We start from the raw sequence: 27,957 nt of genomic DNA on the forward strand, positions 1-27,957 counted from the left end.
GTTCAAGAAACCCTTATTTTACTTAATAATGGCCCCAAAGTGAAAAGAGTGGTGATGCTTGCAATTTGGATGCACCAAAGAGAAGGCATAAAGTACTTGCTTTAAATGAAAAAGGAAAGTTCTCGAGTTAATGAGGAAAGAAAAAAATCGTATGCTGAGGTTGCTAAGATTTATGGCAAGAATGAATCTTCTATCTGTGTAATTGTACACAATATTACCATATTTCATAATTGTTCTATTTTATTATTAGTTATTGTTAATCTCTTACTGTACCTAACTTATAAATTATACTTTATCATTGGTATGCATGTATAGGATAAAACAGAGTATATATAGCATTTGGTACTATTTGCAGTTTCAGGTATCCACGGGGGATCTTGAAACGTATTCCCCAAGGATAAGGGGGGGACTACTATACAAGTAAACAAGGTACCTACTGTGAATGAGAACCAGCAGAAACAATAGACAGCAGGAACTGACTACCGAACATCAGATGTTGGAATTATCACATACCTATAAGATAGCTATAAGATAACTATATCTATTGTTTGAAGAAATAAAAAATGAGCTTGAAGATATCTGTAGAGATCATAGAAGATTTGAAAAAGAACCAAATGAACAACATAATTATAAAAATGAAAATTCAGTGGCCAAATTCTGTAGCGGCTTGAACATAGCAAAAGAGAAAGTTAATAAACTGGGAGATAGAACACAAGATATTATTCAGAATGTAGCACAAAGAAACAATATAGTGGGAAATACAGGTGAAATGAGTACATACTTTGGGATTCCACTTATTTAAGTTTCAAAAACAGGAAAAATGAAATCCTTTTATGCAAGATATATGTGGGAGGGGCTTTATGGGTAGTTATAAGGCTATATTTCTTGATCTGAATAGTAGTACATGGTCATGTGCTTTATAATTATTTCCAAAACTGTACATATGTTTTTATGAACTTTTCTGAGTATGTATTATATTGTATAATATATACTATAATAACAAAGATTTTAAAAAACTAACTTGTTGATAATTTTTTAGATAAGAAAATTAAGACCCAGAGGAATTAAGTGTCCTTACAGTCTTCCAACTTTCAGTCTGATTTTTCTATTACTCTTAGCAGCCTTTTCTCTGTTATTTATTAAAAAGCTCTCTTCCAGCTCTTACAACTACATGCATTTAAATTTCATATTGTTACTTTGGGTTAGAATTCAGTTTACACTTTCCTAAGAGATTCTTTTGTAGAATGAATTTGGTAGAATAGATAAGTTAGTAACTTTTTGGACTTGAATTTTTAGTTTTCATTTGTGGATATCGTGCAATATATATTTTCATATAATGAAGTAGATGTTTTGGAAGCTGGTTATCTTTCTTTTTATTTTCAGAAGGAGAAGTCTTTACCTGGGGTCATAATGCTTACAGCCAGCTGGGCAATGGGACAACTAATCACGGTTTAGTGCCCTGTCACATCTCTACTAATTTGTCCAACAAACAAGTCATCGAAGTTGCCTGCGGGTCTTACCATTCTTTGGTGCTAACATCTGATGGAGAGGTGAGAACAGTGGGTGTAAAACTCACTGCCTTTTTTTCGGTAAGATTCTGTAGATTCCTTTAGCAGTCCTGGCAATAGGATCATTTGATTAAAATAACCACCTCCCTCAAATTCAGCCTGATTTTTGGTAATAATTCAGAGTACTGATATTTGTGTTATGGAGTTTGCCTGTATGTAGTAAGCACTTAATATATAACTGCAAAACTCAAAAGGATGTATTGACTTTTTTTTTAATAAAATTATTGCCTTATTCTTAACACATTTAATTATCTACAGATATAAAGCTAGAGTCATATTCCAACATACCCTGAGAAGGAAGTAATTGTAGTGTCTAACATTGGGGGAAACAGCTTACATACCACAAAAATTATAAAATTTAGCTACTTTGTGTCAACCATCCAGGTTCTGAGAACTATATAGGGGAATGGATTCTGAAGGTGCTAGACCAAGAATGTATTGACTTTCTAAATTGCCATAGTGAAGAGGTTGTTTGCAATAAGAAACCCCCCCCCAATGGTAGAAAATATGGCTGAGGCGAAGTGGATATTTTTGTGTTACATGATGTGCGAGAGTAACCATCACTGTTTGTGTAGACAGCACCAATAACCTAATTTGGTAAAATAGTACTTTGTGTAAGAATGGATTTTATAAAAACCTCTCTGCCTGCGTGGTGAGGATTTCTGCACGTGCAGCTCGGCGAGAGGAAAGACAAGGTGCCGCTCGTGCACCTTGGTGTCCAGTCCAGACACTTTTATACGTCAATGCATTTCATTTATTGACCTTCTCTTTCAAACAGGTGTTTGCCTGGGGCTACAATAACTCTGGGCAGGTGGGATCCGGCTCCACCGCTAATCAGCCCATCCCCCGGCGCGTCACGGGCTGCCTGCAGACTAAAGCGGTGGTGAACATAGCGTGCGGGCAGATGTGCTCCATGGCCGTGGTGGACACTGGCGAGGTGGGTATGGCGCGTCTCTCGCTGCAGAGGACCCGGTGAGGCCGTCCGTCTCTGCTGAGCCCCGCGTGTCTCCTTGCCTCGCAGGTGTACGTCTGGGGTTACAACGGGAACGGGCAGCTCGGCCTGGGCAGCAGTGGCAACCAGCCCACGCCCTGCAGGATCGCCGCGCTGCAGGGCATCCGCGTCCAGCGGGTACGTCCACTGGCGGTCTGTGTGCGCGCGTCGTTTGAACCCTTTGCACTCGGATGTCGAGTGTGGATAATGTCGAGTGGTTAATGAGAAAAAAGCAAGCGAGTGCAAAGAGTTAAGTCCTCAGTGGCAAAGATGCCAGTGTAGTAAAAGCACAGTTTTCTTGGCAGGATGCAAAGTTTCGCTGGCTTGGATGTCTTCACTGAAATAAAGGTGAAAGCTCTTTTTTTCTGAATTAACTTGTAGCTGTCCATCAGGAAATCTCTGTTCCTAGGACACTCCTCCCACACGCAGCTTTTTGGAAATGTACATTGTTAGAACCTTTTCTGAAGAATCTTTGGCAATGTGTGTCAAGAGCCTTAGTGTTCATGCCCTCTGACCTATAATTCTATTCCCAGGGCATTCACCAAAGAGAAAGTCTCTTATAGAATTAGTTAAGAAGATACAGGGGAAAAAATATTACTAATAAAAAACAATAGGTGTAGCCTAATTTGCTAATCAAAAATTAATTATGATGACAGAAATGATGTTTACAAGGGATTGTTAACGATGTGGGACAGTGCTGTATGTAATGGTAAAGTATTATAAAAAGAAACAAGATACAGAGCTGCTTATATAATATGGTCATTTATAAAAAGCTATAGGTATGTTTCTCTGTGTCTATATATAAATAGAAGAAACGCTGATCCTGAAAGTACTTTCCTATCTATACTTTACTATCTTTTTCACATTGAACATTTTTTGCTTTTATAGTCAGAAAAAAGAAACTATTTATTAAAAAATTAAAGTGTCTGTTTCTTACATTCACCTCCGACCCCTTGATTTCCGGGAAGCAGTAAAGCTGGAATGAAGTGGAGTTGAGACAGCTAAGGGACTCACGGCAGTCTTCCTGCCGTTCTGGAAGGAGATGGGTTAACTTAATGCTCGCCTCTGTGGGCAGGCCACCTCTTCCTTTTTTTCATTTTTGATTTTTAACCTACTTTGTGAAAGTGGTGAACCACTTCCTCCTATTTGCAGGCCTGAGTCAGTTTGGTCTCTTTCCTTCCAGGTTGCCTGTGGCTATGCGCACACGTTAGTGTTAACAGATGAAGGCCAAGTGTATGCTTGGGGTGCCAATTCCTATGGCCAGTTGGGCACTGGCAATAAAAGCAACCAGTCCTACCCGACCCCTGTCGTTGTGGAAAAGGACAGGTAACATGTGCATCTTCACACTCCCCACCGTGGTCTTCAGTGATTAATCAGGACTCAGACGTGGTAGAGAATTTCTGATAGCATGAGAATATTCTTTAACAGGAGTATTTTATTCCTTTTTAAAGTTGGCTTTTGAATTGTTGGGGAGGTTGATTGTGTGCTAAACACTCTATTTGCACTTATCCATGTTGCATCTTTACCTCCAACATTCTCCTCTAAGCAAACTGCAATGACAAAACTTCCAACAGTTATTCTACATTATTCTTCTCCCTCACAGACCACCCTCTCCCCCTCCTCATTTTCTGTCTTACATTCTTAAGCGGTGTTGATAACACTTCAGGTCTATCATCTATGGCTTGGGAAAAATGAAGGTACCTTGAATGGGGTATAAAGCCAGTCATTCAATTACTTAGAAACTCTGTCAGTTGAAAAGACGGGGCTTATTTTATCACTTTAACTCCCAAGCATGAGGAAGAGGAAAATGGTTAGAAAATTAAGACTTAGTTTTGGGCACTTGTTTGCAAGGTTGAGTTATGCAATTAGCACATTCAGAACTAGTTTCCAAATTATCCTAGCAGTTTTGAAGGCCTTTTGAATTTCTCAAGCGTGGCCCGTTTGTTGCCTTTTCACCATTTGTTTCTCAACACAGTAGTATGAAGTAGAAACGTTTCATTGTCTTTTCTTTTAAACCAGGGTTGCAATCACTGTAGAAATTAATGCTACTATTTTTATTGCATATATCAATTTTATTATATTTCATTTTAAAATAGATATATGGATAAATAGATTAGCTTGTATTTATATGCAATTATATTCTATTCTTCTATTGGAGTACTTGACAATGAAAGCCAAGGACCAACTTGTTTGTTCTACCACCTCCATTTTCAATTGAGTATCGTGAACTTGGCTAATGTTTTTTAACCTATGTTGAATAGGTTTGCACATCTTGTAAAGGTAGTTCAGAGTTTCTCAGCAAGAAGAGAAGGGACAGTCTTGAGGCTTTGAATAATCACAGAAATGCCTCAGACTAGCAAATCCAGTTAGTGGGGATGCTTAGTATTTAGACCAGGGGTCCTCAAACTTTTCAAACAGGGGGCCAGTTCACTGTCGCTCAGACTGTTGGAGAGTGCACACTGTGGGCCCGGGACGAGTTGGCTGCTTAGCAGGACAGGCAACAGTGGTAAAAAATACCCAGAGGGCCAGATAAATGTGCTAGGCAGCCCACATGTGGCCCACGGGCCATAGTTTGAGGACGCCTGATTTAGACTGAACAACAGAGTGTTAAATGATCAAATCAAAGTCGCATCGAAATAAAAGCGGGATTGTATACCATTTTCTGACAGATGGAGGCCAAGTATGTGCTTGCATAACCCATCTGTCCTCGTTGCCCACCAGTGTGTGCTTCCCATTGCACTGTTGGTCCCTGACCCGGAAGGACCCCCCCCCCCCAGGTCTCCTGACTCTGGTTCATGCAGGGCAGATGGGTTGCGGGGCACTGAGGTGGGAGAAAGCAAAAGCAGAGAAGCAGGGAATGGAAGTGACGTGAGTGCCAAGTTGCTTAACTGCACTTTGAAAGTTGTCTATTGCTTTTCTATCATTTTAAACTGCAATTATTTTGCAATTATAAATGTAAAGAAAAGTGGAAACAGCCATGCACTTGCACACTTGCTGTTGTCCACATAAACATGACCTTGGCTGTAAAATCATGGTTGAGTGTTGGAAACAAGATATTCCTGATTTTCCCAGCATTCCACGCTTGAATTTCAGGTGGAAATTTTGGAGCTTGCACAATGTCAGCCAGGCACTCAATCACAGGCTTAACTGTAAGGGAGGAATATTTATGAGTCCCTGCTGGGACTTGTCCTGCACTTCTCCACCCTTTCCAGTGACTGAAACCTCGAGGATATGTCATGGCTTACCTCTCAGGAAAGCTCACTTCTGACTCTTTTTAGCCCATTATGGGGAAGCTTGACGAATTAGGAGCAGGATGAGATTTAGGGCAGGGTGGGTCTTTAGTTCTTAGTTACCTGTGCACAGAAGTGGAAACGAAAAAACTCTGTGTACACTGGATTCTTTGCTTGAACAACCACCCCAGGGAAACCTTTTAAAATGTTTTCCAGAGAAGTCTATTTATGATGAAGAATACTAATATTTGTCAGCAATTTATGTTTACATAAAAGTAATTTTAACAATTAAAATGATCGTCTTCTCTCTGACTCAGTCATTCCCAATCTTTCTGAAGCTTCACGACCTTGGTATTTGATTGACCAGCATTTGTGTCTTTGTTCTTGAAGTTCCATCAGAGCATATTTCAAGTTAAACTGATGTAAACCTAACTTGGCCTTGAATTTTTGAGAACTCTGCAGCTTCTTGAGGTAACTGGAGCCAGGATTGGGAATCACTGCTGTGGATCCTTTGATCACGGCTGTTTCTTCTGCATTATTCTTCCCCCTCACAAGTGACCTTGGCCCTGCTCGTTGTTTTCTGTTTTCTGTTCCTTCTCATTCTCTGCTTTTTCATTTCTAGTACTTCACAGCCATTAAGCTCTCCGGTTGTTGCAGATCATTCTGTTGAGGTGACACAAAACCTGTTTATTAACAGCATGTAGTAATTTTTTTTTCCCATTAAGATTGGCTACAAAATAAAGTGTGCAATATGCCAGACACCCCGACAGTAAAGGTTGGCTCAGATTATAGTCATTGTCGGTTGCATGTAAGACGGGAAAATCTGAGCATCAGAATTTGCTTCTTGGTATGGATCTGATGTAAAAAGCAGTGACCTTAGGCAAAGGCGAGGTTCCTTGGCAGTTGCTTGGGTCCCAAGCCTAGACCTGAAGGTTCCCTCTAAACTGTCTCCACTCTCCTTCCTGTAGCAGCTGCTGCGGTCAGCCACGCCCGCGCCCCACCCCTGACTTCCTGTGCGGAGCCAGGTGTGCCAGGTAAACGTCACGAGGCCGTGCCCGGGGACGGCCGGCGGCAGTGTGGCCCTCCCCACCCTCACCCCTTGGCCCAGCCCGTCCCAGCCCCGCTCAGGGAAGCAGCGTTCCCACCTCGGGTCACCAGCTGCGGTCGTGGCAAAGGCCGTTCCCGTTCCACGGAGGCTGACAGCAAACATTTCAGGAGGGAATGTAGGGATGGAGTCATTTTGGTTTTCTGATGTCGGGTAGCTTCACAAAGAAGGATGCTATTGTGTTCTAATCAGTGACATTTTCCATAGAATTTTATCCCAAAGTGTACAGAAACTGTTCAAAAAAAATTTTAAAAGTCCTTGCTTAGTTCGTTGCAGAAGTGCTGAAATCTAGAGAGAGCAAGAACAGTTAATTGCTGTTTCCCTGCACATTGTTGGGCTGTTTAACCTCTCCTGCCCTCGGAGAAGACCAGGTGCTGTACCACTGAGGTGGTTAAAATGTAGCAGCCCGCCGGCAGGCCTCAGACGGGCCTCTGGTCTGCCAGGGCCCAGAGCTGCTCCCGCCTCCCTCAGCACTGCCAGGCTGGTGTCTCCTTGGACGCACCCTCTGGGGCCACCTTTGACTCCTCTCCTCCCTCTGCATTTATATCTGCGTCACCCTGACCCCTCCTTGGTGGCACGGCTCGGGTGGGACGTCGCCACACCCGTGGGCCTCCCCAGTCAGCCTTCTGGGCTGTTCTTTCTCTCCCTCGCAGTTCTGCCCTGCACACTGCTGCCAGATCAGTCTTTCTGAGAACGCCATTTTCGTTATCTCATGGCCCTGTTGACAAAGCTGTTTCCCATTTATTTGCCCGTCACGTCAGATCCCATCTGAACTCCTCAGCCTTGGATCTGAGCTGACACCACTGTTCCTAGCAACCCTTGCTGTGCTCTGCCCCTGCGGGGTGCCCGCGGGTCCCAGCTCTCCGCAGCCTTGCTGTCCCCACCCCCTGCTGCATGTCTGGTCTCGCTTTCTCTCCACCTCATGGGCTGTGATTCCATTTGTGACAAATCCAAAGCCTACGTGGCCCGGTGAGCTCCCTTTTACTTTAAATCCTGCCCGAGGTTGTCCCAGCCCACACCGTGATGTTACGTGGGAATTGTCTCCGTGTCTCTTCAGCCGGGTCATGAGCTCCTTGGGGCAGGCCCTACTGTCTGCAGCAGCTGTTGAACATTTGTAGCCACAGAACCAGTTTTGAGTGCCCGATGCCTTATGTCAGTCACCCTAAAGCACAGAACTGTGAGACGATTGCTACTTTGTATCCTGTCCACCCCCTGCCTTTTTTTTTTTTCCTTTAAAAAGATGGTAAAGCTGATTATAAGAATTTAAGTTAATGTGGCCTCCACAAACTCCGGTCTGCCTCCGAGCCCACATCCGCCCAGTGGCGAGGCCACCTAACGCCTAACGCCGTGCCGCTGCCCTCACGCGTGAGCGAGACACGTGAGGCTTGCCAGTCACACAGATGGGAATAGGAGATGTACTTTTCTTTCAATAAATGCATGTGTTCTATTTCCCTCTCCCATTTTCTGTATTTTTTGGGAAGAATGTGCTTCTGGAGAAGCCCAATAGCATGGGCCATTTCCCCACCTGGCAAGGCTTCCTTGCGCAGCGCTGGAGTAGAGGTTGGAGCCAGAGTCAGGAAGGGACTCTGCTAGGGAAGAAGAGTCTACAGCTACTCATCTGAAGGATCATCAGAAATACAGAGTCTCTGCCTAAGGGAGGCTTTGCCACTCAAGATACAGAGTAGCAGTAGGGTTAAGAAACCTCTGTTGGGATGCGACCAGTTATACACAGACATTGTGCTTGGCGCTTAGCATTTTATCATTTAATTCTCACACCAGCCCTGCAGTGTGAGGAAGTGGAGGTCCTAGAGGCTGGGCGACAGGCCCGTAGCGATAGGCCTCGTGGTGGAGCTGGGATTCAAACCTGGGTCTCTTTGACTGCAAAGGCCGGGCGCCCCACTGTGGCTCATCAGTGGGTTCTTAACCCAGCTCTCAGTGGCTCTGTGTGGCTCACCTTCCCCAGTAGGGCCATGAAATGACCTACAAACTGTATTTAGTAAGACGCGGTGTTAAACATGCTTAGAGAGAGAGACATACGCCAGCGATTCGGCTGGCCAGGAGCTTGTCATCTCGCTGAACAGAGGAAACTTACACATGTGAAATGCCAACGGGGCCAGGCTGGAGTGGTGTGGACAGGAAGTGGCCACAAGAGCGCAGGCAGGCGAGAGACCTCTGAACCTCAGGGCTGTCAGAACCTCAGGGGCCTGACACGAAGGGTAGGGTTTGTGAGGCAGAGAGAAGGAGGGAACATTCCTGAACAAGGACTGTAACTGTGAATAAAATAAAGACATTGAGGGGCAGTGAGTACCTCTTGTTTGTTGGAACATGAGGTGTGTGGACAAAGGTGACTTAAGGCTGGACAGAGGTGGAAACCAAGTCCTGGAAGGCCTGGATGTCTTGTGTCCGGACTTAACCTTACGGAAGTCCATGCAGGTTGGAAAGTACGGATGAGAACAGTGTCTCAGGAGCCTCTGCCCCACCGTGTGACGTGGGGTAGAAGAGGGAGAGTCTGAGGAGAGGCGAGGGAGACCTGGGCGGGCAGCTGTGACAGGGTCCAGACACAGGGTGTGCCAGACCCGGGCTGGTGGCCGAGGGGAGACATTGCAAAGAAAGAATCCATGTTATTTGTTAAGTGGATGTTCTGAAGAAAGTGGTGAGGAGGTAGAAGTCAAAGGTGACTCTGAAGTTTAGAGCCTGAGTCTCTGGGGATGCTGGCACCCCTGCCTGTGGGGGCAAAAAATCAAGATGAGGGGCTCCCTTGGGGTGGGAGAAAGAGTTTACTATCCTCTTTGAATCTGTATGGTGGCTTATTCTTATAGAAAAGTATTATAATTATTTCCAGATCAACAAAACAATGTTTTCCATTAGGAAGTGTTCTGAGAACTACCTCCCGTCAATCATGAACTTACTGCAGTAGGGTCTATCATGTGGTGATCTAGAAAACTCCTCCCTCAGGCTCCAGATGGTGTAGTTCAGTGGGGGAGAAATACTGAGTTCACTCTTGGCAGTATGAGCTGGCATGGCCCACAGCATGCTGAAATAGAGGATGTTTTCATGAAAATATTTATTTATTGACCCTAAGTCCAGATGGCCCAAATCTTTATTATTTTCTTCAATAAGTAATGTTATAAGAACATAATTCAATCACTTTTTTTTTTTTTTGGCCTCCACTCTTGGATTGTACTTGAATTTCAAAACAGGATGGTGCATATTTTTATAAGCCTACTGGCTAGAAGTTCTAACAGACAGATCGTCGTGAGTTACAAGTGCCACTGAAGTGTGGCTTAAGTCTGAATAACTGTTTGGTGCCTGAAGATTTAGGAGATGAGGTGTGTGAGTCTTGCGTGGTTGTTTGCTCTTCTCGGGCCTGCCCCCTTCTGTAAATCAAGTTTGCCGTGCCCCAAATCAGTTAAAGGTAGGGGAAGGAAAAAGCAACTTGTTTCTTCTCCTGTTCACTGTGTTGATGGGGCATGTGTTTGTGAATTTAGGATCATAGAGATCGCAGCCTGTCACTCTGCCCACACGTCCGCCGCCAAGACCCAGGGAGGGCACGTGTACATGTGGGGCCAGTGCCGGGGCCAGTCGGTGCTCCTCCCCCATCTCACCCACTTCTCCTGCACCGACGACGTGTTCGCCTGCTTCGCCACTCCCGCCGTCACGTGGCGCCTCCTGTCCGTGGGTGAGCTGGTCATCTGGGGGCCGGTCCATGGGGGGGGCGTTGGCCTGTGGACCAGGAACAGGACTCAGGGCTTTTATCTGCATAGTGAGGACTTTGCCAGGCGAAGAATCATCATTTCCTTCTCTCTCATGGGCTCTTGAGAAAGGGGACTCATTTGATTAATTTTCGTAAAAGCATCAGAGACCAGCACCAATCCTAAATTAAAAGCAATTTTATTCGACTGCTTTTTCATTTACTGGGAAACTCTTTCATTTTTAGTTAGTGTATTCACTCAAACACTCTAAAATTTCATTTAAAATTAGTGAGGTGATTTGGAACTTGTTGCTGCTGTTTTGCCGGATTCATAAGCAGATGCGTGTGAGGTTCTCATCCTTAATGATTACAGAGATTGCAGATCTTAGGGAGAAAAGCGTCGCTCACTGGGGCAGTTATCTCGGGGGACTGGAATTTTCATGGGTGTTAGTAGAGCAGTGCTGTGTCATGGCCTGTGTTTTCACCGTGTCTGTAGTTTACTCTAGAAGTGTTTGTGTCACTCTCCTAGAACCCGATGACCACCTCACAGTGGCTGAGTCACTGAAGAGGGAATTTGACAACCCAGACACTGCAGACCTGACATTTCTGGTGGATGGAAAGTACATTTATGCACATAAAGTCCTTCTCAAAATTAGGTAAGGAATCATTTATTTTGAGAACTGAGATAAATCCGTTTCTTCAACCTTTATCTTCTAAGTGTCCAAAGAGCTATACGTTAGGCGCTTCAGTAGTAATGGAAAAATGTAAGGCTGTTTTTGCCCTTATGAAAACACAGGGCAGCCAGGGAAACAAGAAATAACAGGTCGTGTGCGACGAGTGCTGGGGGAATCAGTACTGCGGGTGTTCCTGACAGGCTGAAAACAGTCTGTTGTCCACCTTGGCATTGGGCAGCAGCCAGCTAAAGCCGGGTACGTGTGCTCTTTCTGTGCTTTGAACACCATGCTGAGTACTTGGACATCATCAGTCAACTTCCCTGGCTGGGAACTGAGCTCGGCTCATAGTAACCACCCTCCTTAACCACTGGTGGGATACTGAACACTTCGATGCTTTAGAAAAGAGAGGATCAAGACTTTTCCAGACCAACAAGGTCTGGGGCGAAGCTAACACAAAGATTTTTAAAAATCAGATTTGTTGATGTGTATGAGCAATGAGCTACACCCATGTCAAGTGTGCCGCTGATGAGCACTGACATACGTATGTGCCTCTGCTCCACATGGAGACCCAGGACCTTCCCATCACCCCTCCCCCAGCCCCAAAGGCCTCTCATGCCCCGGCCCCGGGCAACCAACGATCTTTCTGTCACTGTAGATTAGTTATTGTTTTCTAGAAGTTTACATAAATGGAATGGTGCAGGATGCATTCTTTTGTTCCTGGCTTCTTTCTCTGAGCAAATGATTTTGAAATTTGTTATGTTGCTGTATAACAGACGTTTAAATCCTGTTTTAATGAATCACAAACTCAATACACATTTTAGACTCAAGTTCCCCTTTAGTAAGGTCAAGCTGTGCTATTTGTTTACTCTCACCATAGCACATTAGCCTCCATAGAGAAAGGGGTTGGATGACTTTGTTGTAAGTAAAGTCTACAAACTGGTGACTTAAACAGAAGTTTATTCCTTCACAGCACGCCTCTCTCTTAGCTAGTAGTCTGCTGAGAGTCTCTGGCATTCCTTGGTGTGTGGCAGTCTAACTCCAGTCATCGTATGGCTTCTCCCTGTGTGTGTGCCTGTGTCCACAATTCCCCTTTTTACAAGGACATCCGTTGTATTATATCAGGGACTACTATCCCAGTGACTTCATTTTAACTTGATTACCTTCACTAAGACTCTGTCTCCCAATAAGGTCACATTCTGAGGCGCCGGGGGTTATAACTTTAACATATGAATTTTTAAAGGACATAAATCAACCCATCACAGAGTGAAGAAACAAAATGACTCAGATCTTATAAAAATAAGCCCACTGATTTTTCTAAATGCCGATCAGCGCATGTGGTCTGAGCGAGATGCCAGGGAACCCGGCACTGTCCCCACCAGCGTGGCCCTACAGGCAGCTGCCTGGGCCACCCACAGCCGCGGGTGTGCAGTGCAGCCTTGGGGAATAAATGATTATCTGGAAACCTCAGGCCAGCAAAGAAGCAGGGAGCCAAGGAAGGACGTGCAGGAGCGCGCCTTCAAGAGAAGGACATGCCCCTCAGGGAGGGGAGGCTGTCTGCTCTCGAGGGAAACTGGGACCTGATGCACTTCTTTCTTCCTTCAGATGCGAGCATTTTCGTTCTTCGCTGGAAGACAATGAGGGCAATGTTGTAGAAATGAGCGAATTTTCATACCCCGTTTACCGAGCCTTCCTGGAATACCTGTACACAGACAGCATCAGCCTCTCTCCTGAGGAGGCAGTAGGTAATTGCCAAAGAATTTCCCGAGAAACTGGCCAAACGTTGAGTAACTGACAAGGTGGTTCTGTAGCACCTGGTAGCAAGTGGCTGTCAGGGCAGTCACAGAAGTGGCTCCTTTTGTGTGTGTTGAACCCAAACGCTCTTCCCTTGTTACTACTTCATACAAAGGGCGACTGGGTAGTAAAGTAAGAGAGAGATGAAGTATCAAAGCATGGCCACTGTGGAGCGTTCGGGGCAGCAGCACGGAGGACGGGATGGAGATGGGCACACGGCCAATCCCAGTGTCTCCAAAGGGAGCGTCCCGGAGGTTCCCTAATTTCCACCCGTGGACCGGAGTTAATCGAGGCTGTGCCCAGCTGCGGAGTCTGGGAGGACACACGTTTCCAGATGGCCTTGCCTTGGCTAAAGATCCTGTGGTTTTGGGAAAGAGGAAGAATGGATTTGTGCTTCTGTGTGTGTGTGTTGGAGTGGACAGAGGCAGCTAGCAGCTTCCACCATGAGACTGATGTGATTCTTTTTTTTAAAGATCAGTCATTTAATGGTTCAGGTGAGAGATGATGCTGTCCTGGGGTAGGTGTGGTGTAGCAGTGGAGGCATTGGAAGTAGATGAGATCCTGGATATATTTTGAAGCTGGAGCTGATGGCATTTGTTGAAGGGTGGGACGGAAGGGGTGAGGAGTGAGGGGACAGCTTCCCTGAGGTGTCTGGCCTGAGCAGCTGGGTTTGTGACAGTGCCATGCTCTCAGGTGAGGAAGGTAGAGAGCCACAGGTTTTGCTCTTGACTTTGAAAAGTCCAAGGCAGGGGTCCTCAAACTTTTTAAACAGGGGGCCAGTTCACTGTCCCTCACACCTTTGGAGGGCTGGACTATAGTTTAAAAAAAAAACTATGAACAAATTCCTATGCACACTGCACATATCTTATTTTGAAGTAAGAAAACAAATGGGTAAAAACACTCGCGTGTGGCCCTCGGGCCGTAGTTTGAGGACGCCTGGTCCAAGGAGTTTGAGCCACCAATTTATATAGGCCTTCTTGTAACATTTGCAGAGGCCTGTTGAGAGTCCAAAGGGAAGCCTATTGTACATATGCCTAAAACTTTGAAGTTAATGTCAGGCTAACAGACTTCAGATAAAGCATGTTCAATCCTCCAACCTTGAAAAATGTACTTCGAACCTGAAAGGCCAGGTTTGTGTTTTAGTTGGAATTTAGAGTTTCAGGACTCCTTGGAGTTCTGTGCTAGAACCCAGTGGGCACAGGAAGGATAGACCCCTGGCCTCCAGCTTGTGGCCACACACTCGAGGGTGTGCGGGCACGCCAGCCTGCATCCACCACCCCCCCGGGCTACCCTTTGGGGCCAGGGGTCCAACACATTGGTGGTGTGGCCTGTCAGAGGGAGGAAATGCACACTTGCCCTCAGGGCCAATTAGACACTGAACCCCAGGTACCCAAGGTGTGGTCTAGAAGGAGATGCGTGGCTCCTTGGCTGCCCTGTGATGAGGGTGTGCCTGGAGGAAGCAGGGTCCCCTCTTAGGGCAGCCCTGCATCTGTGAGCCTGAAGCTCTGCAGTGTTTGGGGCTGTTGAGAACAATTAAGCCATCCACAACTCTCAAGATCTCAGTATGCTTCAATGGGCCATAAGTCTTTCTGCCATAACTTTGATAGCATTTCTGATATTATAATGAAAACAAGTTTCTAATCAAATTCTGCTACATGTGCAAAATTTATTAGCAGACAGACACAGAAACAATTAATATGGTAGGATGGATGAAATCCCATCTCCCTGTCCTTCAGGCACGCTATTGCAAGTGCCTTCATGACAGTTTAGCTTGAGGTGAATGTCAGAATATTCTAGTAGCAGGATTCAGCTTAACCCTCTGATCAGATGGCACCTGGGGACTGCATGCAAACGGAGCGTGCATACTGCTGCCGACAGTGTAGACCTACCGAGCTCCTGCCGGGGCACCATTCTTGCAAGGACAGAGGACTCAGTATTCCCGGCCAAGCCACACATCCTCAATACCACTGTTTTACCAGTGACAAACTATTTCTGACATTCTTTATGCTAATCAGCAAGTCTCTAAGGAAGAGTCAAATACCAATATCTGAAAACAAGTAGGACCTTCCAAATGCTGATTGACCACTGCTGTTAGAATGCTGCCCATCCTCCCTTGGGGTAGAATTAAATTACTTGCATATGTGTGTCCCTGGCTACGGGAATTACTTGCAAGTGGACGCAGGTGCTGTAACAGGACTCATCAGCCTATATAGATGGTGCTTAAAACCCTCGGGCTGGAGTGCGCTTAGGGAAGTCAGTGGAATCAGCGTCTGAGGGGTGCTGGAAGGGACGTTTGGAAGTCAGGAGAAACCATCCAGCCCAGAGAACTGAGGAGTAGCTGATTAAGGAGAAGAAAACTGCATGCAAGTAGCAAAATGTTCCAGGGAGAGCATGGTCAACGAAACCAGGGAATAGACCTTGGATTTGGCCCCACGGAAGCCATTCCGTGACGACCACAGGTGCAGTGTTATGAGCAGTGGGGACGGGGTTCTGCCAGGACTGGCTTGAGGTCAGGATGGGAGGCGAGAAACGGAGACAGAGACAGCAGATACAGGGGGCTCTCTCTAGGAGTTCCGCCGTAGAGAGGAGCAGAGAAATGGTTTTGGGGTGACAGGAGGCAGATGCGTGTCCAGGAAAGGTTTTTCTTTTCTTTTCAAGATGGGCATCATCGTTGGCAGCATGAGTGTCTGTTCTCGGAAACGACCCAGGAGAGGTGTTGAGAATGCAGCAGGAGGGGCGATTAGGGGAGCACATTCCTTTTCTTTTTTTCCTTGGAAAAAATGTCAAAGCCATTCTCTCGGGCCGCGCAGTGGCTCTCCCCTGTAATCCAAGCACTCTGGGAGGTTGAGGAGGGTGGATTGTTTGAGCTCAGGAGTTCGAGACCAGCCTGAGCAAAAGCAAGACCCTGTCTCTACTGGAAAAAAAAAAAAAGAAATTAGCTGGACAACTAAAAATATATATAGAAAAAATTAGCCAGGCACGGTGGTGCATGCCTATAGTCCCAGATACTCAGGAGGCTGAGGCAGGAGGATCACTTGAGCCCAGGAGTTTGAGGTTGCTGTGAGCTGGGCTGACACCATGACACTCTAGCCCAGGCAACAGAGTGAGACTCTGTCTCAAAAAAAAAAAAAAAAAAAAAAAAATAGTCATTCTCTCTGTGCTCCTGGTTTTTGTATTTGCTCAGCTTGGCTACCTTCTTGAGTAGAGCCGCACATGAAAATGCGAGTCAGCAGAAGTCTTCACTTACTTGGTGCTTCACTGAGGATTATATTTAAAATGATATCCAAATCATCTCTGAATGGCTGAGTGAGTTTAAATCAGGATTCTTGAAACCACTTCCTCTAATAAACACCTCTTTCCACCAGGGTTGCTGGACTTGGCTACGTTTTATAGAGAAAATCGTTTGAAAAAGCTCTGCCAACAAACTATCAAACAGGGAATCTGTGAGGAGAATGCGATCGCTCTGCTCTCCGCCGCTGTGAAATACGACGCCCAGGTAAGAGAAGCATTCTTCCAGCTGGCCAGCCTTCTGGAAGAAATGAAGTTAGGAGCCTGCCTCATGTCTCAAACTAAAATAAACCCTAGGTAGCTTAAAGATTTAATCTAAAAAAAATAAAGTAACAAAAGTACTAGATGAAATATCAGTAAATATTTATATAATGCTGAGGTGGATATCACAGGCAGACACCATGAAGGAAAGGATTGACAGATCTGTTTTCAAAAGATAAACCTTTTATACATTAAAAAATGCCTCAGGGAGAACTAGAAAGTAACGATACACTGGGAAAATATTTACAATGTATAATGAAGCAAGTTTACCATAGTGAAAAACAAAAAGAAAATTATGAGCAGTTTGGTTGGAAAAAAAATGGATCAAAGAACAAATAACTCTATGAAGAGATGAAAAACATAAATGAGAAATATAAATGAAAACAAGGTATGATATTCACCTATCAACCTGGGAAATATGTTTTTAAAAATAATGTAGGCTTAGAAAAATGGTGTTTTCCTAAACTGATGAGGGTGCGAGTTGGGACAGACATTCTGGGGGCAGCTGGTATCATATGTATTAAAAGCCTTAAAGATGTGATTCCTTAAGGAATTCACTTAGGAATTTATCTCAGGTAGTCATGGATTTGGACAAAGATTTAGCTTCAGAGATGTTTACTGTGCCAGTTTATAATTTTGAAAGATTAGCAAAAGGTCAGTATGAACAGTGGAGGATTATTTATAAAATGTTAATACTATGAAGTTATGCAGCTGTTTGAGGTGTATCACTAAGGGAGGAACTATGATCCTGTTCTTTTTTAAAAAAAAAATGTATAAATGGCTGAATAAGACTGAAATTCATCAACATAGAAAAAAAGGACTGAAGAATATAGTAAGTGGTTATCATGGGATGGTGGGGTATGGAGGATTTTTATTTCCTTCTCTTTGCTTGTTTTTTCTGAATTTTTTTTTTTAGTGACCAGGCATTGTTATGATAATAAAGAAAGGAAAGAAAACTCATCCTAGAACTCAATCTTTAGGAAACAGGCCTTAACTTCTTAGAGTTGATTTCCTTTTAGCATAAGGATATCCTCTCCTTTGGTCAAAAAACAGGGACATTTTAGTGGGGAAAAGGGTACAACTTTTTTTCCTGCTTATGCAAATAATAGTATGTTTATTAAAGAAAATTTGGAAGGTACAAAAAGTGTGAGGAAGGAAATGACTTATCAACCAGAACGTTAGCACTTTGCTTTAGCCGCTTCTAACTTTTCTTCAAAGTCACATTATGTATTTATCTCTAAATACTTGAAATCCAGACTTTTTTTTCCACTTAAAAAGAAAATTTTACCCACTTTGAAACATTGTTATTTAAAAAGCACAGTGAATGTTTGTCTTATGTCATGGTAATAATGCTATATATTAGGCACTCGAGAAATGCTTCATGGCCAAACAAAATCTATGTGCTGTCCTGTAGTTTGTGGTTCAGAGTTGTGGTGATGACACTGGACTCTGGGGGGCCAGTTCAGAGGTGTAGGTGGTGGCACGTGGTGTTTGCAACCGAACTAGGGTTGCGTTCTAAGACTTTTTCATATTTCCTATTTATGTAAATTATTTGTATGGTCACCTTCCAGCTCTCTGTTTTCTAGAAAGTAAGCTCCCTGAGGGTTGGCAGGGACTTTGCCCAGCTCACAGCCATATCCCCATGCCTAGGATTGTTTCTGACACAGAGTAGGTACTTAGTAAGTATTTGTGTGATGAGTGTTCAACTTTGCCTATGGAGACACACCACTACACTATGGCCTGTCCAGCTAATTGTACCGTAAGTGAATAGAATAGATTACAAGTAAAATAGGCTATATGTGTACTTAATATAAAATAAAAGCTTTTATAAATAAAGAATGGCATATTTAATTTGGGTGACTCAAATAAATAAGAAATGGGCTTTTCCAGCAAATTATCCCTCATGCTAGACTACCCCTTGGTTCATAATTACTAGGAGCCAGGGAGTATGCTAAGCACAGTTCATGTCTCATTTACTTCTCAGAACAACCCGATAAGACACAGGCATTATTGTTATTATAAGTTCCAATTTACAAATGAGGAAACTGAAGCTCAGATTAAGTAATCTCAGTAAACGAGTACATTGCAAAACCGGAAAGGCAATTCAAGATTGGACAAAGTTCACAACCACATATTTAACTACAGTTCTCTATTGTCACCTGTATTTTAAAATCCAAAGAGTTTAGTTACTGATTCAGCAAATTGTCACTGAGTGCCTATTTTTTGCCCACACCGTTCCAGATACCAGGGTAACTGCAAGTGAACAAAATGGAGCAAAGTCTCTGCCCTTGTGGAACTCTGGTGAGGGGAGATGGGCAAGAAGTAAATGAATACACCATAGAGCTTGTCAGATGGTGATGGTGATGGTGACATGGAAAACTAAGCTCAAGAGGAGCTTAGAGGGAGTACCAGGCTGAGATTAAAGTTGGAATTTTAAATAGACTGTCAGGGAAGGAAGGCGTCACAGGGAAGGTGACTTGAGCAAAGCCTCTGGGAGGTGTGGGTGGCGTGTTGGAGGAACAGCAGGACGGGTGTGGGGGAGCAGAGTAAGGAGAGGAGCAGAGGAAGGCAGGGAGATGGTGCGGGGCAGGGGGCCCGGGCTTCGGGACCGAGCTCTGACTCGAGCGAGCGGGGAGGGTTGGCAGTGGAGCACGCGTGGTCTGCCCTGCACGTGCAGGTGACGCTCTGGCTGCTGTGTTGAGAGTCCTGTGTGGGGACACAGAGGGTGTGGTTAGTTAGGAGGCGGCGTAATCCGGTAAGTGGCGATGGCAGATTGGTCCAAGTTGTTAGCTGTGGTTGGGTTTGGAATGTGTTTTGAAAGTTGAGGCAGTGGGATTTGCTGGTGGATCACGTGGGGAGAGGGGAAATAAAAAAAGACTTGGGATGACTCCAAGGGTTTGGTATCAGCAACTGAAAGGATGAAATTGGCCTTTACTGAGATAGAGAAGAGTGGGAGGAGCAGTGTTTTTGGGGAAATATCAGGAATTTGGGTTGATTATGTAAGCGTGTGATGTCTATTAAACATCCAAATGAAAATATCTAATAAGCAAATTGGATAAGCAAGTCTGGAGTTCAGGAGGAAACTCGCTGTATTTAGAGCTGTGAGACTGTGACGTGTGGCAGACGGGTTTGAGGATTAAGTTTTGGGTACTCCGTGCTCAGAGCATAAGGAGATAAGGAGACCACAAGCAGCAAGCTAAGAGAAGACAAACCAGGAGATTGTGTCCTGGCAGCTGGGAAGGAAAGTATTTCAGGAAGGAAGAATCTTCCACCACGATGGACGCTGTTGGCAGGGACTTTGCACTGCTCACAGCCATATCCCCATGCCTAGGATCGTTTCTGACCCATAGTAGGTACTTAGTAAGTATTCGTGTGATGAGTGTTCAACTTTGCCTGTAGAGACACACTACTTCACTATGGTCTGTCCAGCTCATTTTGGTACCCTAAGTGAATAGAATAGATTACAAGTAACATAGGCTGTATGTGTACTTAATATAAAGTACAGTGCCCTTCGGGCAGCGCCAGTGGCCAGTGGGTCTGGCTGTGAGACCGCCGCAGGCGATCCTGGCAGGCAGTTTCAGTAGGGGAATTGATGGTGGTGAACATGATGAAGCACGTTTGTCCAGAGATGCAGGTGATCTGGTAAGGGGAGCAAGTGACGCAGGGATAGTTCCTAGAGTCGGGTTCCTGAACAGGAGGAGCAACAGGACGTAGGTGGCAGGGCAAGGGGACCTGCCTTACACAGGGTCATGGGCCATCACCCAGAGAAGATGGCATCTACAGGCAGCTGTGCACGGAGATACTGTGGGAAGAGCGTGTGAAGGTTCCTTCCGAGTGATTCTGTTTTCTCAGTGAAATGGGAAATCACGTTAGCTTAGAATGAGGGCGAGAAAGGTGGTGTTGGACGTAAGGGAGAAAGTAGGAGAGTCCTCTAGGAGAATGGAGGAATTAGGGAAAGGTGGTTGGACCGCAGGACAGAATGGAGGGCCCTAGCCTCACAAAGCAGTAGCATTTAAAGTAGACTACAATTCTCTTACCGAAAAATGAGAGCCTTGTTTTATATAGACAAAATTCCCTTATAACCGGTACCACCCTATGCCAATTTAATGAATTCTTAGAATCGCAGGAACTCTTTCCAAGTCCTGTCTTTATTGAATAATTTATCAGAAATTCCCATTCTCCAAAAGTAAGGGAAAGTGGAATTTTTTGTTCTCCCATTCATTAGCAGTTTTACTGATGCCATCCAGATCCATGGGACTTCACACTGCTGGCCCACCTAACTCCAGACATGCTTTCATGTGTGTGGTGCAGGTCTGAATCTTTCCCTTCCTCTTTGCAGAATTCACCCAAAGAAATGCATCACAGTCTTGTTTCACTTTCATGTGCTGTAGGCAAAAATGTCATTTCTAAAAATTTAAGTAAGAGCACATAATTTTAAATGGATACTGGGATATGCAACACATAATAATGAAGTACATTTTAATGTATAGTATCATGCTAAGATATCAAGGAGGTGTGTGAATTTTCCTTTATCACTGAGGCCTTACGTGGGACCGAGATATGTCATAATGCTGGAGTGACTTTAGCAGCCTGTCCAGCTTTTCAGGGGTGAGTTAAACAGGTTTTCCTAGTGTTTATTTTCTTAAAAGGAAATGTACTATAGGTTTGTGGGTACATTGGCATGGTTATCAGTATTGCTAATTATTCAGTATATATTTTCATCTTTAGCATTTGCTATAATTTATATGTCTAAAGAGGAAAATAATAGTGTGTAATGTGCATATGTGATTGCTTGGGAATTATTTGGGGCTTTATTTTTTTATAAATTACCTTTATTGACATAGAGACAAAAGTTTAAAAATTGACAGTTCACCACCTAGCAGTGGCTTGTCCTGGGTTGATGGCATGGCCTAGGCCCTAGGGTCTGAGGCATGTCAGAGGTCTGGGCAGGCTCACCTCACTTTTCCCTGGGGGTACTGTGGTACACAGTGTTTATCTCACCCCTGAACACAGCTGGACACACTGCTAAGGTCACCCCAGCAGTATGACATATCTCAGTTCCCTGTAAGGCCTCATTGATAAAGGAAAATTCACACACCTACTCGATATCTTAGCATGTTACTATACATGAAAATGTGCTTCATTAATATATGTTGCATATCCCAGTATCCACTTAAAATTATGTGCTCTTGCTTAAATTTTTAGAAATATCATTTTTAGAAATGACATCTCACCACCTTCATTCTGATTCTCAAGTTTACAGTTCTAATCAAGACAATTTCTACAAGGCCATTCTTTGGCCCAGAGTACATTACAGTAAGCCAGAAAACACAAATCTGTTGGGTTTCTCTTACCAGACAACCTTGAAAGTCAGGATTTCTTCAAAGCATCATCCCAGTTAAGATCACTGAAGGTGTGTGTAGTGTGACGATGTCCATCCATTCCATCCTTTGTCTTCTTGCAAAGGAAAAAAAGCAGTGGCCTGTTAATAACTTAGGAGAAGCAGTTTTTAGAATTACCATTTTTATGGCTTGCCCTTTCTTCCACAGACTCTTTCCAGGCAGAAATATTTAAAGCATCCAATATAAATATAAGATGGGAGCATAGGGCTTTTAACAAATATTGAAAGTGGAATGAACAATACAAGTACTGTCACTAGATGAAAAGGTACCAAAGAATTCATACACTTAGGTGCCTATCTCTGGGAAGAAGAACATCAGATTCTTCACATTGGTCAGTGTCGAGGAACTTGTACGTTTTACCATGTTATTTACATTTTTATAAGCATGGATTCATATTATGTGGTTTTTGTAAGTACTCTTAGGAATTGCTGTATCAACATTTCCTCTTCTTGGCTATCAAATCCTTTTTACTGGTTTTAGGAATTTTCATGTTACGTTGCATTGCATTGGGAAATATCAATTTGTCAAATGATTTTTGTTGTTATTATTCCTAGGATTTAGAAGAATTCTGCTTCAGGTTTTGCATAAATCATCTGACTGTAGTAACACAAACTTCAGGCTTTGCAGAAATGGACCATGATCTCCTGAAGAACTTTATCAGCAAAGCAAGCAGAGTTGGAGCCTTTAAAAATTGATCCCACCTACAGGAAAGGAGTTTTTGAGCCTTTCCATTTCCCCTGCAAAAGCCAGAGATAAATAACTTCTCTTTAATTAATAGTATGTATGATGAGCTACATTTGGCTGAGTAGTTGTGTCTGTCAAAAGAAGGATGGTGGTGAGTCATCTTCATCTGCCTAAATCCAAAGTTACATAGAAAGTATCGAATGCACTGATCAAAAGTGACTAAGGTCAAGGAAAAAAATTATAATACCTTATTGTTAATATATTTACCATATCCTCTTTTGAGTCACTTAAGTTGGATGCCTTTGGTACACTGGTACATGCTATTCTGGCCCAAATGTTCCGTTATGCGGCTGGCTGATGTCACGTAGATAGCTTGACAAGGAATGCTGTCCCTACCACATTTTCAGCATCTAGCACAGTGCCTCGAATATGGTAGGCACTTGATTATTGTTATAATATGTACTGGGAACAGCTCTATTCGTGGAATACTGGATGAAGGAATAACTTATACAAAATAAATTTAAAACAGCCCACAATTCTTAAGGTCCATATTCTTCTGGTACACTGTTCTGAGAAACAGTGGCTAATTTAGAGCATTCATTAGAATTCACAAAAGGCCTTGGCAATTAAACTGTCAAAGGCCCAAGGGCTAATTTTAATTTATTTATTCTGAGTCATTAGTTTCTCACACGGGATTAGTGAATATGAAGTGTTATCTTTGAATGAGATTCTTGGGTTGATCTGCCTCACCTGATCACATAAGGGCCTTTGCTTTTGTGTTCAGAGGGATTTGCCTCCATAAGTAAAAATGATTGTTTCTATCATAGCTGGCTTTCATGTCACTATAAAACAGGTCTCAACCTGGCACTCGTAAAATTATGAAGTACTAGCTGAAAAGGAACTAAATGCTTACATTTCATGGACAGCATTAACAAAAATGAGATAAATTTATACTTTTTAGATCAAAACAAGTTACCCAATTGCAAAAGAGAACGTGGAAATGGGATGTAGTATTGATTCCTCTAATATGTATCTCACAATATGATATTATGTAAAGAAAACATTTTTGGAATTAGAAATCTTGTTCCGATGCTGAACTATTTGATAATAAAGTGATCATTTATAGATAATAGAACAAATGTGTTGTTTTTTTTTAATCCCTAAGAAGCAAAATTATATCAATCTCTATATTTTATATGTACATCTATATTTTAGATGTACATAAATGTCTTTGATATATTATACTCTTGTTTTCTAGAGCAGTCAGATAAGTTCTCATAGCAAAATCCACCCTAAAACATAAATGGCTTATAAATAAACCTAATTACTATTCATATTATTGCCTCTGACTGCTCATTACTGGTGAGGTCAATTTTTTTTTTCATATTTGAAAACTTAATTTTTTTTAGAGCAGTTTTAGGTGTTCCTAGCAAGATTGAGAGGACAGTGCAGAGATTTCCCACATGCCCCCTGCCCCCACATATGCACAGCTTCCCCTGCTGTCAGCGTCCCCCACCAGAGTGGGACATTTGTTACAACTGATGAACCTCCACTGACACATCGTTATCAGCCATGGTGCATAGTTTATTAATACATAAGGGTTCACTCTTGATGTATATTTTATGGGTTTGGACAAACATATAATGTGTCCATCATCACGGTATCATATAGACTAGTTTCACTGCCCTAAACATCCTCTGTGCTCTGCGTATTCCTCCCTCCCTCCTTCCCCTCTGACTCCTGGCAGCCACTGATCTTTTTACTGTCTCCGTAGTTTTACCTTTTCCACAATGCCGTATAGTTAGAATCATACAGTATGTGGCCTTTTCAGATTGGCTTCTTTCATTTAATATCTGCATTTAAGTTTCTTCCATGTCTTTTCATGGCTTGATTGCTCTTCTTTTTCAGTGCTAAATAATATTCCACTGTCTGGGTATACCACAGTTTATGCATGCACCCACTGAAAGACATCTTAGTTGCTTCCAAGTTTTGGCAGTTGTGACTAAAGCAACTACAAACATCTGTGTATGGGGTTTTTGTGTGGACGTAAGTTTTCAAATCCTTTGGGGAAATACCAAGGAAATGTGATCACTGGATCATGTGGTAAGAGAATATTTAGTTTTATAAGAAACTGCCAAACTGTCTTCCAAAGTGGATGCATCATTTTCATTCCCACCAGCAAGGAAAGAAAGTTCTGGTTGCTCCACATCCTCATCAGCATTTGGTGTTGTCCATGTTCCAGATTTTGGCCATTCTAACAGCTGTTTAGAGGTAATCCATTGTTGTTTTAATTAATGACATAAGATGTGGAACATCTTTTCATATGCTTATTTTCTCTGTATCCTCTTTGGTGAGGTGTCTGTTCAGATCTTCAGCCTATTTTTTTTTTATTTCAGCATATTATGGGGGTACAAATGTTAAGGTTACGTATAAAGCCCTTACCCCACCTCAAGAACTTCAAGTGTGACCATCCCCCAGACGGTTTCAGCCTATTTTTTAATCAAGTTGATTTTTTATTGAGTTTTAAGAGTTCTTTGTATATTTTGGATAAACAGTGTCTTTTGCAAATGTTTTCTCCCAGTCTGTGGCTTATCTTTTCATTCTCTTACGAGGTTACTCTGTGAATGTTTAGTTTCTACTATGATTTGGATGTGGTTTGTCCCTGCCAAAACCCATGTTGAAATTTGATCCCCAGTGTGATGGTGTTGGGAGGTGATGGAGCCTATGGGAGGCATTTGGGTCACAGGGCAGATCCCTCATGAAGAGATTAATGTCTTTGGCAAGACTGGCTTACTCACCTGCGTGGGTTGTTGCTATGAAAGTGAGTTTAGCTTCCTGGGTTTCTCTCTCTTGCTTCCTCTCACCATGTGATGTCTTTGTACACACTGGTTCCGATTTCCACCATGAGTCGAAGCAGCCTGAGGCCTTCACCAGATGCAGCCTCTAGTTCTAAATCAGAATCCTATTTTTGGAACTATGTAATCTCTTCTTCATTTATTTGTATTTCAAAAGTAGCTATATACCATTTGTTTTCAATGATAGGTTTGCTATATTATCTGGCAAAGAAACATTCAGACATGGGGAGCACCTATGGCTATCAGTTCAGGCAGTTAGACAACCACCGTCTGTCTTTCCTTCATCTTTCTTCCTCACCCTCCTGTGCTAGCTGTAACTAACTAGGCTTTTATGACTTCACAGTGACTCCCAACCTTGTTTTCCTATTCCTTGTCTATTTCTGACAGAGTCTTCTGAAGCTTCTCCATTCCTTTTTCTTTTATGAACTCATTTCATACAAAAATTGAAATGTTCAAAGGGGAACAGATAAATTAGAGATGAAAAATGGACTACCCTTTACCAAACTCGAGTGGGTCAATAGGCAAACTGCCCATGTGTGAGTAATTACTCCAAACTGTGACACAGATTTTCTATCTAAGCCCCGTTATGTGTAGGCTTGCACTAGTATGTATCTCAGTGTTTCTGTGCATGGGCACAGCAGAATAATCTGTGGGACTTTTATAGACTTGGGGATTCTAATTCAATATATTTAAAAAGTTCCACAGATAATTGTGATATGCAGCCAGTGATAAGATCAGTGGTTTTGCCCTTAAAATATGTGACTCCAACCAATAAGGAAGAGCTAATTTTAGACCAGTTTGAGAGATGACAGATGAATCCTGAATGTGAATACATCTGTCTGAAAAAACAAGCTTTTCTCTGGTCTTTGAGGATAGGCTTACCATTGACATTCCTAGAGGAAGGAAAAAGGTTTCATTTTACTTTTTTCTAACAGATGAGTGCTTGTAAAGTTTCAGAAAATCCTGCTGTTTATTAGTGATATGTGAGAAAAAAAGATACATTTTCATAATGACACGATAGCAAAAAGTAATGGATCCTCTCATTCACATAAGTTTATCTTACATTTTCTGTGGTTAAGTTTTGTTTCCTTTCTTGCTCCTGCAAGGAAGTCAATGTTTTAGTGCTTCCCATGTAATTTTACCCTCACTTAACACAGAGAAACTTTAGGGTTTTATAGGAATGAAGAAATGTCTTCATCTGTTGATAAAGTTTGGTGAAGATGCCATATAACTCTTTTTTAAAAATAAAGGTTAAGAATGTTAAATATGTTCTTCAGCTTAAAGCTACTGTAAATTGCCAGTCATTCTGGACCAGGGAGTTTTATTTAGTGGCTTTCTTAACTAGGAATAACGAAAAGAAGGAATTACAAACTATATAATCTTGTCTATCTTGTTAGCCCTTCCCCCTTCTGTTATAACAAATGAGTTGTAGAATTGTGAAGGGAAAATCATACCCCTACTGTTATTTTCAATTGTCTTCGCCAAAACACAGAAACACAAACCTTACCAATTTTCTCGTAAATTCAGTTAAAAATTGTACCATTTTCTACTTATGAAGTAACTGAAGCTGGTCTGTGTCATAAATTAAATCTTTCATATTAAATTGTCATATATGTGAATACTAATAATATGTATAGTCCCAAAATAATGGACACCAAAAAGGATTTGAGAATGAATGACTTATCCCAGCTTCAAATTAAAAATGTTTTAATTCTATATAGACATTATACAGTATCACTGTTAAACATTTATATTTAAGAGGCTATACCTGTGGTAGAAATTTAATATTTCTAGAAGTAAAGTTTGACTTGTTCTTTGGACTAAATATTAATAGATATTTCAAAGAATGCCCTGTACACTGTATCGGCCCAAAATGAGCAACAAAAATATGCTTCTAAAAGCAAGTTCCTATAAATCATCCAGATTATAATAGAACTAGTATGTAGGGTCACCACCCCCATCATTTGCCCAGAAACCTGTAATAAAAAGAAAATATGTGAATTTGAACTTGTCCCTTTTATTATAATGGGCATATAATCATTGGAACACTAAATTAATCTCTGTAAGTGATCAATTCTTTGTCATCTACACTAAAAATTTTTAGTGTCACTTGACTTTATTTTGACGTGACCTGAAAGACCGCCGACAGCCATGATATGACTTTTCTAATTTTTCATTTATCAAAATAAAATTATGAACATTTAAAAATACCGTAATGAAAACATATATGTATATGTTACCTATTTTGATACTTACAAGTAAAGCTGCCTGTAAAGTAAAACAAGCTTTCAGTGCTTTAAAGCTTTCCTCATCACATAAGAGCAAAATGGATTCGCTGTCAATGCCCAGCACAAACTATCGTGCGGACTGAGTGCCAGCTGTGGACAAGGTTTCATGGCCAGTGAGCATGGTCCTGA

The 27,957-nt window shown here is 42.6% G+C and overlaps 1 protein-coding gene across 16 annotated transcripts in view; it reads left to right on the top strand.

The window, feature by feature from the left end:
* The window catches only part of RCBTB2 (RCC1 and BTB domain containing protein 2), a 43,096-nt gene extending 19,668 nt beyond the window's left edge, over positions 1 to 23,428 (top strand). For 10 of the 16 annotated variants that reach the window (XM_012737278.3, XM_012737280.3, XM_012737284.3 and 7 more), the window contains 10 exons: positions 1,384 to 1,550; positions 2,347 to 2,505; positions 2,590 to 2,697; positions 3,743 to 3,885; positions 6,758 to 6,823; positions 10,383 to 10,573; positions 11,115 to 11,241; positions 12,862 to 13,001; positions 16,416 to 16,546; positions 22,556 to 23,428. In XM_012737278.3, the coding sequence (XP_012592732.2) occupies positions 1,384 to 1,550; positions 2,347 to 2,505; positions 2,590 to 2,697; positions 3,743 to 3,885; positions 6,758 to 6,823; positions 10,383 to 10,573; positions 11,115 to 11,241; positions 12,862 to 13,001; positions 16,416 to 16,546; positions 22,556 to 22,696 (1,373 nt within the window). In that variant the 3' untranslated portion in view covers positions 22,697 to 23,428. The remainder of the gene's footprint in view (positions 1 to 1,383; positions 1,551 to 2,346; positions 2,506 to 2,589; positions 2,698 to 3,742; positions 3,886 to 6,757; positions 6,824 to 10,382; positions 10,574 to 11,114; positions 11,242 to 12,861; positions 13,002 to 16,415; positions 16,547 to 22,555) is intronic. The other 6 variants (XM_012737283.2, XM_012737290.2, XM_076009463.1 and 3 more) reach the window with 2 other exon arrangements.
* The last annotated feature ends 4,529 nt before the right edge of the window (positions 23,429 to 27,957 follow it).

The sequence above is a fragment of the Microcebus murinus genome, chromosome 13, assembly GCF_040939455.1.
Source record: "Microcebus murinus isolate Inina chromosome 13, M.murinus_Inina_mat1.0, whole genome shotgun sequence".
Classification (NCBI taxonomy): Eukaryota; Metazoa; Chordata; class Mammalia; order Primates; family Cheirogaleidae; genus Microcebus; species Microcebus murinus.